A 13,024-nucleotide genomic window follows, 5' to 3' on the forward strand; every position below is an offset into this window, starting at 1 on the left:
TGTTGTTTATTTTCCACTTAGAGCGTGATGGTCGAATTTTGTAAGATCTAATATGTGGTAAGGCCGATGGACAAAAGCGTTGCGAGTATGGCAAATTTTCAATTATTTAAAGGTAAATACAAAACTTTTAGTGATCACTCTTTGGAGCTGTTGGTAACTTAGCAAGTGACTCCTTGATGACCTGTACACCTTTCAGCAGGTCCTCCTTCGAGATGGTCAGTGGAGGAGCCAATCTGATGATGTGTTGATGAGTTGGCTTAGCTAGGACACCGTGATCCTTCATAATTAGACACAGATCCCAGGCAGTACGACCATTGGCCTTCTTTGGATCGATGACAATGGCGGTGAGGAGCCCACGGCCACGAACTTCGGAAATAGCACCGTTAGATTCCTTCTGCAAAGCTTCGAGCTCTTTTTGTAGCAATTCACCTAGCTCCTGGGCTCTCTCGACCAGTTTTTCATCCTTAACGACTTTCAAAGCCGCGATGGCAACTCTGGAGGCCAATGGGTTACCACCGTAAGTGGAACCGTGAGAACCTGGGGCCAAAGTAAGCATGATTTCCTTGGAGGAAAGAACACAGGAAACAGGATAGACACCACCAGAAATAGCTTTACCTAGCAAAACAACATCTGGCTTCACATCTGGAGAGTGCTCGTAGCACAGCATCTTACCGGTACGACCTACACCGGTTTGGATTTCATCACAAATGAACAAGACGTTGTATTCACGACACAATTTCTGAACCTTTGTCAAATAGTCTGTTGGAGGAACAACGATCCCTGCTTCACCCTGAATAGGTTCCAATATGATAGCTGCAATCTTGTCACCGTGACTCTTGAATGCAGCTTCGATATCTTCAACAACACCGTAACGTACCTTACGCTTAGTAGCTGGGGATTCAGAAGTAGTGTTGACCAAAAATGGTCCGAAATTCTTACGAGAATCTTCCTCATCAGTAGATAGAGAAATAGCTCCGAAAGTTCTACCGTGGAAGTTCCCTTCAGCACCCAAAACGATAGCTTGGCCCTCTGGGATCTTCTTTGTCTCGTAACCCCAACGTCTGGCAAGCTTCAAAGCTGATTCGACGGCTTCTGCACCAGTATTCATGGGCAAAACCATTTCGTAGTTGAAATACTCGGTGATATACTTGGCGAACTCCGCAAAAGAGTCATTTGAGAAAGCTCTTGAAGAAAGCGTTAGCTTAGAAGCCTGATCCACTAGAGCTTCGATAATCTTTGGATGACAATGGCCCTGATTAACAGCAGAGTAGGCAGATAAGAAATCTAAATATTCTTTACCCTCTGGATCCCAAACATGTGCACCAGAAGCCTTGTGGAATACCACTGGAAGCGGATGATAATTGTGAGCAGAGTACTTTTGCTCGTACTCGACAGTCTGCTTAGAACTTAGATTAGCAGTAGACATTTTTAATATCTTATTAATTTTTAATTTATTAGTTGAAAATCTTAATAAATTAGTTCTGATCATTCATATATTTACTCGGTGGGATACTGTGAGTGAGTTTGGAACATTGAGAGGAGGATCTGCTAAATTTTGCGAAAGTTGTTGTCTTTTATACCTAACAGTTATCCTTCTCTTGCCCTTAGCGGTCGGTCGCCATCGCTTGTACATAGCGGAACGCGAGGCTACGATAACGAAAGGTTATGAAGCATTAAGTGAAAAAAAAAATGGAAAAGAGTAGATAGAACTGGATGCATGATGGCTAGTTGGTCAAGATGGGCAGCTAATCAAGGCGGAAAGTGGAATAGAGATACGACTATACTCGAACTAATGAGCCGCAGCCGCCGTGCATTCTTTAACACTTCTTATACACAGGGAAGGTAAATACGTTCACTCAATAATGGTTACTAAGACATTTCCAGTTGAATTCTTTTCCTACTCTTTTTAACAATTTCCAGTTCAGCGGGTATTCTGCTCGATGAAATTGAACCTGGAGAGGTGATCCGTCACCTACTCGGTATACAGTACAATACAATTTTCATGCGGCGCTACCATCCGCACGCCCTTTCTCAGTTTGCGACTGCTGTAAGACTAGAAAATGCGCTGCAGCAATACAAAATCGAACGCCAGCGCAATATTGTATTGCAAATCGATTTCTACTGCATCTCCCGGACAGACCCTGGCTCAACCGGACAATAAGTACCTGGGCGGCTAAATTTTATGTCACTGTTAACGTCTATTTACACACCCAGCCATCGTTTGTTTACACAACAAAGAGTTTGGTGCGGTGCCTGGGCGCTTGATCATCAGTCACTCTGCACGTCCAAGCCTCTCCATTTCCGCTATATAAGGAGCATGCGATCTGCCGCCCGGAAGGGCCCCATTCTTGTTTGGTCCTCTAGCACACACATACAAACATATACACATATACATACAATATGGCAGAGACTTCTCCCGTCAAGAGACAGCTACAGATACCGATCCAACCACAACAAGAAGCATATGAATTTCAGTCCAAACTAGGGGCTTTGGGTATGCGTATAAGGCAAAGTGTCGATCAAGGTTATAAGGTTCCCGTGACTCAACAGGAACAAGGGTTTTCTAACTGTTGTGTGCAGGATAATTCCGGTGTAACGATCCCAGAGTACAAGCGTGTTCCGCTATCTACACCAGCACCAATGCTAGTGAATCAAAGAACAGTTTCTTCGACTTCTTCGCTTGAAATGTGGGAAGATTCGTTGGATCAAAGACTAAATGTCATCGATGGAGATATGATGCGCAATAAGCTGGGCTCAAATGACTTGGAAGTGTTGTTCAATGGGCCTTCTAAGAGGAATTGGGAACAGGCAGAGTTTTAAATTTGAGAGAGATCTCACTATGTACGGATCCGGGAGGGTGATTGCCCGCTTTTAACTGGAAAAATATAGTATAATACAATTGGATTTCATTATAGTATACCAATCCTTTCAATCTAGTTGGTAGGTAAGAGTTACAAGATGGGTAATACGGACTCCAAATTAGCTGCCTTGTACCGGGACCAGGTGGTCCGACTGGCTCGACCGGACGGGGAGACTACTTCGGTTGTTCCATTGGTACAAGAAGAGACTGAATTGAAAAAGTTAGTGGCATTATATTTGAATAAGGAGCGAGGTTGTGACTTGTTTAACCCATTCTATGTGGACTTTGTCTCTTCAGGCAATACACTTACAATGGAATTGTTTAATACGCTTGTTTCTCCAACGGAATTGAGCAACATTATCACTGTGAATGCTACGAATTTTATCAATTTACTACGTTATACAGCTTTACAGGTCGTTATACTTTCCAATTCACTAGATGCGTCTAGTACGACGCTTTTGGAGGGGCAACTTGTTCAATTGCTTGTATGCATACGTATCTTGACCAAGATGGTACCTGTCTACTTGCAAAGATGCAAGTTGCAGGATATCTTTTGGACTCGAAATAGCAATCACATCTTTGGTCTGTCCGATGAGGAGCCCGCAGAGTTACCACCTCTAGGACTCTTGCTTGTTAGGGCCTTGGTCAAACTGCTATTTATCGAGGGGTTCACTATTGCTTCCAGAGGTTCGCCCGGTTCGTTCACACATTTGTTATGGGAGAATGGTGTGAGTACACAAGACACGACCTACCACCATCAGTCACCTGTGATAGATTCGAACAGGTTAGAAATTCTGAACTTAGTGCTGGCAATGTGTTCCTCGGACTTGTACCAACCGCGAGATTTCATCCCTGAGCCAAGCAAAAAGATTAACAGGTTCTTGTTTTGTCTTACGACTCTGACCCCTGAGTACGACCTCATATGTACCGTTGCATCCATTATTAACCTCGTTTGCAGGTTCTGCTCCAATTATCAAGAAGAAACTACTATCCCGTATCATGATCTCGGTTATAAGCAAAATCATCAACAACATTTGCCCGCACTCAGACATACTTTGGTCCTATCAAGTTTGCAGTTGTTGAATTTGATGTGTTATAACGACTGGAATCGTGCCGAGACTTTTAAATTCACGCTAAGTTTGAAATTACAATCTTCAAACGATATTGAGAACTTGTTGCCCAATATGGTGCTTTCTTACCTTACGACTTTCAACCGTGAGTTCGATCTAAAGCTCATTTTGACATCGTTTGCGAAGATTTTCAAGTTGCCCGTAGACTTGGCAATCGAACAGGAATCCAACCCTCTCAACTTCCTCTCGAGAAGACCGTCATCCACAAATCTAAATGATCAGACCAATACGACCAACAACCAGGAGTCCACCAACGAGAATAACGATAGCACTACTTTGCCGCCTGTATCACCTCTATTGGTCGAATGGCTAATACTTTTCACCAGACTCTTACAAATGAACAAATGTTTTGAAAACTACGTTGCTGATAAGATCGCTAACAGATTGATAATCTTCTCCGTTTATTATCTCAATTTTTACAATGACGTGCCAGAAATTTCCACCGCGCTGATACCATTGTGCTCCAACTTGACGTTGATGTTATCTTCCAGAAAGCTCGTACTATCCAAGTTGTTGGACAGGTTCACTCCGAACTATTACACTAACAAGATACCAAATTTTTTCAAGCTATCCACGGGGAATATCAATAATATCACTTATAGAGATTTTACCCTCATCCATCTCTGCAATATGGCAATTTCCGATATCAAGAATAATGTTAGACCTCGTCCTTGGTTATTCGAGCTGATTTATAACATCTTACCAATACCTCTGAACTTAAAGGATGAAGAATTAGCACAATTGTCTTCAAAGAGGCAATCAAAGGCATTGAAATATGGAGGATTGAGTTACAACGCTTCTATGACTCTCGTGCAACTCATTTCCAAGATGTCAAACAAGAAATATCTCACTACGTTTTGCGTCGGCAACTTAACAAAATCATATCTGACCTGCCCCGGCTTCAAATTGGACTTACTGGCACTGACCCTAAGAGCTGTACTCGTCTACATCTACTTATATTTCGATGAAGCGCTCAATCTAGTGTTTGCCATCACACGACATTTGCGGGTTTTCAGTCAAGTCAGGGATTCTATTGATGCAATTTCAAAGGCACTCAGCACCACTGGTATCGTTGAAGGAGTGGGTAAGATTCAAATGCATGATTACGTCGAGTACGTTTTCAATCCACGGTTGTTACAGGATGATGTTGAATTTGATCAAAATGATTCGATAAACAATTCAAATTCAAATGAATCCAGTGCTCAGAACCTTTTCTTTGATAAGGAAAAGAAAAAGGATGATGATGATGACGATAATGATGGAGGCGAGGAAGAATCGACATCTATTGGAGAATTAAGTGCCAAGGAACAAAGCCTCGATGGTACAGAAATTGAAATTTCTAAAGTTCAAAGCAATGTGAAGACCTGTGAAATTTATGAGCAAGCGGATATGTCCCAGAGCTCTATATTCTCAGATAAAACATTGTTCAATTCGTTTAGGCCTCAATTGCCTGTTGGTATCACATCAAAATCAAAGGCAAAATTGAGGGCTTCGGGTGCATTTAGCAAATCATGGGTGGGCGCCGATACGTTGAGAGCACTCATTAGAGCCATTAGAGTCATACTACATCAGCACCCTAGCATTGCCACTATCACCACCACGGACTATTACACGCTGATAGATCAAATTTCTCAATCAAAAGATAAGTTCAAGCAAACAATAATACAGGCCTTACCTGTCAGTGTTCGTGAAATGAAAGAGGCAGACCCAATCAAGATAAATCTCTCTGAAAGCAATTTTGTTTACCAAAAATGGCTCCAGATCATCATTTGGTCGGATATCTTAAATACACATTCGGGCCCTTACTCCCTCTCTCCAGCTTTCACGGGTCTGAATAGCGCAAATAACGGCACTAATTTAACAAAAGAGCCAACGATGGATTCAATTACACCAACTATGCCCAATTTAGAGAGGTGGAATTCAAACGGCTCCACACTGTCAAGAACTAATAGTAATAACAGCTCATTATTAAGCTATTTTTCCACACAAAATCATGAAGCAATACCCAACTCGCCATTGGAACTAAATAGCAGTCATCATGTTACGAGTCCTCAGTTGAACAACTCACGGAACAAAAATGCGACCTCCGGTAACGGCCATTCATTCTTCAGGTTTTCATGGACCGGCTTTAATAAGAACGAAGAATATAGTCCCATCAACGAAGAAGAATGCTTCAATGGGAAGCCATCATCGTCCGCTAACAATCCTAGGCGAAACGTGTTCACTTTGGATCCCGGTATTCTAAAGCCAAACGCTTGGGCTGGTACCCAAGTTCGACTTTTCAACATAAGGCGACAAGAAAAGGAAGAATTTTCGTTGCTGGATATGACATCGTCCTTACTGAAACGGTTTAAATTTGCGAGTAACGCAAGTGTCAATTCTTTGGACACCATTACGCCAAACTCTACCCCCGCGCCATCAAGACCTTATACTCCCAGAGATTCCTTCAGCAGCAATCATACTATGTTTTCAACTCCAAAACAACTGTAGACTTTTTTCTTTATATTATCTCATAATTTGATGTTTAGTAGATTAATAGCACTTTAAGAAGAATAGTAGCATTTCGAATAAATTTATAAATACACACATAAACTAACGTCTTCCCTTCTTTTGTACAAGTTCAAACCCATCTTCATCAACAACTGGCCCACTGGATGGCTGGTCGTTCATTTCAATGTCTTCCTCTCCCTCTCCCTCGTCCTCATCTTCTTCATCACCCTCGTCGCACGAAGAGGCATCGGGATTCAAAGGATCCTCTTCAATCGTAATTACTTTAGCACTCTCACCGCTGTTCTGTTTCTCAACCCATTTAGTGTACAGTTGTTCAACAGTGGAATAATCCTGAACTTGACATTGCTTGTAGATATCTATTATACCCACAGCAATGGGCACAGTGGATTCATCCTCGACGTTAGTATCAAACTCATCAATCATGGCATACAATAAAGTCTCTTCAATCGTAGCAGCATCAACAATTTTCTCACTTTTGAAAAGATCCACTACAATCGCAGTAATCCAATCGCGCTTTTCCGCAGAAGAAGGTCCACCCCAACTATTGGCCACTGCCACTTCCAAAGCTTCCCATTTGTAAACCATCATGGATACCCCCAATTCAAATCTTGCCTGCTGTTTTTCATCCTCAAATTGTAAATTCTTAGCCTCCGTTGGAGCTTCCACAACGGCCAAATCGTATGCAGTCGAACTCATCCTAAATTGATACCGATATCAAGTTACAAAGTAATGAAATCCACTAGAACTAACCTTCATCTGGTTCATTAACTTGACCTGTCTTATGCGATGAGCTGCCAAATTTTTCATATTTGTATGGTAAGTTCACGTGACGCTCAAATTCTCAAGAAATGTTCAGAGTTGAACAAAGGATAAGCCTCTGATGAAGATAACGGCAACTCATCTGGTAGATAAAACAGGTTACTGAGCCGTAGCTGAGCTGAAATTGAGTTATAAGATAAGTCCGGCTTGCTCCGTTTAGTTTAGACTGATTTGAAAGTGTCCTTTACTTCAATTTCTCGAATAATACAGGATAGAAATGCCGAACTCTAAATCCGAGGCTCAGGCGAATACTGATAAGATCAATGCGGCTTTGAAGATCATAGAGAGCAAACCTCCCAAGGCTACGTTGAAAGGCGAAGCAAATTTGGAAGTTTATACTTTAGAGGATGGGAGAAGGGTCTCCACGAAGGAAAGGGTTATCAAGAATGTTGCACCTATTACTAGTAAGATTTCTACTGATGAAGAGTTGTTTGATAAGAAAACTGGACTACCCAACCATGAGTTTTTGAGGGAACATTTTAAGAGAGAGGGAAGACTTCATGAGTCACAAGCATTGAGAATCTTAGAGATGGCAGCTAGTTGTCTCTCCAAGGAACCTAATCTGTTACATGTACCTGCTCCAGTTACTGTTTGCGGTGATATTCATGGCCAATACTTTGATCTCTTGAAACTTTTTGAAGTCGGTGGTAATCCTGAGACTACTGCGTATTTGTTTCTTGGTGATTACGTTGATAGAGGTTCTTTTTCCTTCGAGTGTCTGATATATCTATATGCATTGAAGTTGAACTTTAATGGACATTTCTGGCTGATTAGGGGTAATCATGAATGTAAACACCTGACGTCCTATTTTACTTTTAAGAATGAGTGTTTGCACAAGTATACTTTAAAGGTTTACGAGGCTTGCTGCCGATCTTTCAATACTCTGCCTCTGGCTGCCTTGATGAATGGTCAATACTTTTGCGTTCACGGTGGAATTTCACCAGAGTTGACTAGCGTACAGGACGTTAATCGAATAAACAGATTCAGAGAAATACCTTCTAGAGGGTTGATGTGCGACCTTGTCTGGGCCGATCCTATTGAGACATACGATGAGGATGCCGATGATACCACTATGGACAAATTCACCCCAAACACCGTGAGAGGTTGTTCATTCGCGTTCAACTATCAGGCAGCATGCGAATTCTTACAAAGGACTGGACTGCTTTCGATTATCAGAGCCCATGAGGCGCAGGATGCCGGTTATCGAATGTACAAAAACACTAAGACACTGGGATTCCCCAGTTTACTCACATTATTCAGTGCTCCAAACTATTTGGATACTTATAAAAACAAAGCTGCTGTGTTAAAATATGAGTCCAACGTGATGAACATCCGTCAGTTCAACATGTCGCCGCATCCTTACTGGCTACCTGATTTTATGGATGTCTTTACGTGGTCACTACCCTTCGTTGGTGAAAAGGTTACTGAGATGCTCGTGTCGATACTGAACATTTGTACAGAAGATGAACTGGGCGAAGATACCCCAATTATTCGTGAACGAGTAGGTAAAAGCATAGAAGAGGTAGAGGAGGAACCTGAAAAGACTGCCGAGCCAGTCGAGGATGCTACACACACAAAGTCAATACTAGAAGACGAAGCGCGGAGAAAAGCTTTAAGGAACAAGATCCTAGCTATCGCCAAGGTGTCTAGGATGTATTCTGTTCTGAGAGAAGAGAGGGAAAAAGTGAAGTATCTGAAACACTTGAATGCTGGTGTGTTACCTCGCGGAGCCTTAGCTCATGGATCTGATGGATTGAATGAGACGTTGTCGACTTTTGAGAGGGCAAGGAAGCAGGACTTGGTAAATGAAAGAATGCCTCCATCGTTAGACCAGACAAATAAGAATGACTTTTATGATGAGCTACTGAAAAGAGCAGAGAGGAAAAAATGAGTCAAATACAAACTGCATTGCCCATATTCAAGATGATGATGATGACGCGAGGATATATGAATTTAGACACATATTGTTTATAGATCTACTATTTAATCGTGTAGACGCTTTTCGTAGGAGTGCATGTTGTTGATACCACCTTCCAATTGAGCGGAAGCAGTTCTGAACTCAAATCTAATATTACCGGCATCAACACTTTCGTTGAATTCTTCCAAAGATTGGACACCAATATCTTGCAAAGAGTGTTGTAGACCATTGTATAGGTATGGAATAAACTTCTTAACGGAACCCTTGTCAACGACAGCACCAGAGACACCTTGGGCGACTAGCACATGGTCAGCCTCTGAGAAGTAACGAGAAGTAGCCGCGTTATCCTTGCCGCCAGTTTTTTGCATAGCATCGATAGAACCCATACCACGGTAAGTCTTTAATCTCTTACCATCTCTGTAGAAGTATTCACCTGGAGATTCAGTGGTACCAGCCAACATACCACCCATCATACAGGTGGAAGCACCCAAAGCCAAGGCCTTCACTAAGTGACCAATGTTTTGGATACCACCATCGGCGATACATGGGACACCGAACTCGTTGGCAAATTTACTGACGTTGTAAACGGCAGTACCTTGAGGTCTACCACAGGCCATAACTTCTTGAGTGATACAGATGGAACCAGTACCCATACCGATTCTTAGACCATCAGCACCAGCGGCGATCAAGCTGGCAGCTTGTTCTCTGGTACAAACGTTACCAGCAATGACTTCCAAATCTGGAAAGGTCTGCTTGATCCACTTAATTAGATCCAACTGGAAGATAGAGTTACCTTGAGAAGAGTCCAAGACGACAACGTCCAAACCAGCTTCGACCAATAGTTTCAATCTTTCTCTATCAGATGGCATAGTACCGATGGAGGCACCACACAACAATTGCTTAGTAGCGAAGGATTTAGAAGCCAATGGGAAGGTTTGGTTCTTCATTAGATCGCTTCTAGACAACATAGAAACAATGTTACCTTCACTGTCGACAATTGGAAGTTTACCCTTCTTAGTCTCCTTCAAGATATCGTTACCTTTAGCTAGAGTAATGCCTTGAGCACCGGTAACAACTTCCTTAGTCATAATCTCGGAAATTGGCAAGCTGTCATCCTCAACAAACTGAATATCACGAGAAGTCACAATACCAATCAATTTAGAGTAAAGTTGACCATTTTCTGAATTTATCTGTTAGTAAAAAACTCTTGAGCTTGTATGCAATGCAAAAATCAAATCAGAGTAGAAGTTCTCTACAAGATCGTTTGATCCTATTCAGTAGAACGAAAGTTATTATTGGTAAAGTTAATCATCATGTATGATCTGCAATTGCACAATGGAAAAATCAATAGTTAGTTAAAACATACCTGTCACTGGGAAACCAGCAAATCCAAATTTTTGCCTCATAGCCTTAGCCTGGCCAACGGTAGCACTAGCAGGGATAACCACTGGAGAGTTAATAAAACCATTTTCGTATTTCTTAACTTTTTTAACCATTGCAGCCTGGTCTTCTGGGCTACAGTTATGGTGAACAATACCAATACCACCTAATAATGCAACATGAATAGCCATATCGGACTCCGTGACGGTATCCATGGGAGAGGACACAAATGGTGCATTCAAGGTGATCTTCTTGGTCAATTTGGTTTGCAATGTGACAGCGGAAGATGGGAAGCCAATCTTACCTGGTAGAATCAAAAAATCATTATAAGTCAATCCACCTCTGGTCTTTGAGTCCATCAATTGCTCAACAGACAACCCATCTTTTTCCTCGAAAGTCTTCAAGTACTCCAAAGCAGTAGCACAGTCTCTAACCATTTTTCTTTACTAATACACGTTACGCTTGATTGTTATCTGAATTGAATCAAGAATCGACAAAAAAGGAGACAAGAAGACTAACAGACCCAACAAAACAAAGAGACCCAACAAAACAAAGAGACCCACTCCCAGAGAAACTATCCCGGACCCAAAGTGCTAAAAGATCCAGAAACTTTTCAATTTTAACAGTTAATCTTACAAATATTTATACTTTTTGAAATTTTTCAGCGATGAGCTTCGCCCAACAAAAGAAATGTGAAATTTTTTCAACCTTGAAGCACATAATTTTTTTAAACAACTATTAGAAACGATTAGCAGTGTCTAATGGAGCTGAATAATCTGCAGAGTGCATTGTAGGTGGATCATGTATTTTTTACGATTTTAATGGTCCAAATTGGGCGAAATTCGAGGGAAAACTCTGTTTTTTTATTATTTCCAAGCAACTTGGCATGAAACTGAGCCTTAGGCTGCCTCCGTAGTAACAGAAACGTTTTAATGTCCACTGCAATTGGCTTGTAAGTTCACTTTATTAGAGATGTCGGACCCTGTTTGTCCGGAGAGACCGCGACCTCTTGCAAATCCCGGACAATTTGGCGATAATACCAATTTATATAACTCGATGAGCTATTAGTCGCAGGAGATCTGGTCCGTTTCAGTCGCTGAAAGCATTGGGAATGGCATTGGACGATATTTTGAGGCAGAATGCTGAAATTACGGACCTTTTGCACATTTTGGTCGAGTTACATGGGAGAGCCTTGCAGGATCAGGGTCCATCAGACCGTTTGGAAGGTATAAGACGAGATATATTGATTTGCTTCAATGATTTGTGCACCTTGAATGATATGCTGACATCCTGTGATGGGGAAATCAGAGATGAGATACAGGTTTTGCAGAAAGCTAAGGATAAATTTACGAGGTTGAACAGGAAAAGACAATTGCTCTTGAAAGAAAGAGATAAATGGACAGAGGAGACTCCCGTGAGTGTAAAAGATCAAAGTGAACAAAACGTAGTGGTTGACACCCGTTATCGTCGGGTTTTGGATCAATATCTCGATTTAGTCGGAGCAAATAACACTACTTTGGTTGAAGATCATTCACAAGGCGATGTGAGTCGTGAAACAGTTCTCCAGTCCGTAAAAGTGCTTCATTCATGTCATGATAATGTCTTACAAAGTGTCAAGCAGTTGAAAGAGCTATTGAATGATATTACAAAGGATCAGGCTTTTATCGAAAAGGAAATGAAGGCACAAGTGGCAAGGATACGACGGGAAACCAGTGCAATTGATGATGAACTTAGGAAGAATAGCTCAAAACGAAAGAATTTACTTGCTAAGGTGGGTCTGGCTCTACCAGACGAAACTTCTACAGCCCAAAAGTTGTTCCATTTGAAGCTCAACGATCAAAGGGACAAACAATTAGAACTCGAACAAGAAGATATTGCAAGCCACGCGAACGAGTTTCTAGACATGAAGATTGCCTCCTTACAGGATCAACTAACTCATAGGAAAGACGACTCTTACCAATTGATTCACGTTAGAGATTCGTGGAGCGACTGTGTAGACTCTGTCAAGAATTTGGAGGATCGATTAAGGTCAGCGTTGACGGGAGATTTGACAGAGCTTCCTACGGATAGAGTGGGATCCTGGATCAAAGAAAATATCGAGGAACTTTCATCCATCATATCGTCCACAAACAACCGTATTCTTATAACGCTTGTAAGTCATGAAAGAGAAGTAATTGAAAATGCGTATGATGAAATATCACAGTCTTCAAAACCTATTGAGCCATCTTCGCCTATAAGGAACAAACACTCTAGTCCTCCCTTCCTGGTTGCCAACAAATCTCCACCAAAGATTGGTCTTTCGGACAAGACAGCCCAGTCACTCAGTAACAATAATGGTGCTTCAGGTTCGAACAGTCTTACTATGTTGAAGGATAAATCTCAGAAAAAGGATTAATGTTTCACCTC

The 13,024-nt window shown here is 41.6% G+C and overlaps 7 protein-coding genes across 7 annotated transcripts; 4 read left to right on the plus strand and 3 right to left on the minus strand.

The window, feature by feature from the left end:
• Positions 1–127: 127 nt before the first annotated feature.
• CAR2 (ornithine-oxo-acid transaminase) lies at positions 128–1,426 on the minus strand (the record flags this gene model as incomplete). The annotated part of the gene is made up of 1 exon (XM_003680848.1): positions 128–1,426. One exon carries the CDS (start codon positions 1,424–1,426, stop codon positions 128–130), a length of 1,299 nt encoding a protein of 432 aa, XP_003680896.1.
• A 974-nt stretch (positions 1,427–2,400) lies between these two features.
• On the plus strand, positions 2,401–2,820 carry DIF1 (Dif1p; the record flags this gene model as incomplete). Its single annotated transcript, XM_003680849.1, has 1 exon — positions 2,401–2,820. The coding sequence occupies one exon, from the start codon at positions 2,401–2,403 to the stop codon at positions 2,818–2,820; it is 420 nt and encodes a 139-aa protein (XP_003680897.1).
• Positions 2,821–2,958: 138 nt separating this feature from the next.
• On the plus strand, positions 2,959–6,480 carry ECM30 (Ecm30p; the record flags this gene model as incomplete). The annotated part of the gene is made up of 1 exon (XM_003680850.1): positions 2,959–6,480. The coding sequence occupies one exon, from the start codon at positions 2,959–2,961 to the stop codon at positions 6,478–6,480; it is 3,522 nt and encodes a 1,173-aa protein (XP_003680898.1).
• Positions 6,481–6,582: 102 nt separating this feature from the next.
• TSR2 (Tsr2p) lies at positions 6,583–7,197 on the minus strand (the record flags this gene model as incomplete). Its single annotated transcript, XM_003680851.1, has 1 exon — positions 6,583–7,197. One exon carries the CDS (start codon positions 7,195–7,197, stop codon positions 6,583–6,585), a length of 615 nt encoding a protein of 204 aa, XP_003680899.1.
• A 340-nt stretch (positions 7,198–7,537) lies between these two features.
• Positions 7,538–9,211, plus strand: CNA1 (calcineurin catalytic subunit A; the record flags this gene model as incomplete). The annotated part of the gene is made up of 1 exon (XM_003680852.1): positions 7,538–9,211. The coding sequence occupies one exon, from the start codon at positions 7,538–7,540 to the stop codon at positions 9,209–9,211; it is 1,674 nt and encodes a 557-aa protein (XP_003680900.1).
• A 92-nt stretch (positions 9,212–9,303) lies between these two features.
• On the minus strand, positions 9,304–11,055 carry IMD3 (IMP dehydrogenase IMD3; the record flags this gene model as incomplete). The annotated part of the gene is made up of 2 exons (XM_003680853.1): positions 9,304–10,418; positions 10,605–11,055. The coding sequence occupies 2 exons, from the start codon at positions 11,053–11,055 to the stop codon at positions 9,304–9,306; spliced, it is 1,566 nt and encodes a 521-aa protein (XP_003680901.1).
• Positions 11,056–11,729: 674 nt separating this feature from the next.
• Positions 11,730–13,013, plus strand: ATG23 (Atg23p; the record flags this gene model as incomplete). The annotated part of the gene is made up of 1 exon (XM_003680854.1): positions 11,730–13,013. One exon carries the CDS (start codon positions 11,730–11,732, stop codon positions 13,011–13,013), a length of 1,284 nt encoding a protein of 427 aa, XP_003680902.1.
• Positions 13,014–13,024: the final 11 nt, after the last annotated feature.

The sequence above is a fragment of the Torulaspora delbrueckii genome, chromosome 4 (genome assembly GCF_000243375.1).
Source record: "Torulaspora delbrueckii CBS 1146 chromosome 4, complete genome".
NCBI lineage: Eukaryota > Fungi > Ascomycota > Saccharomycetes > Saccharomycetales > Saccharomycetaceae > Torulaspora > Torulaspora delbrueckii.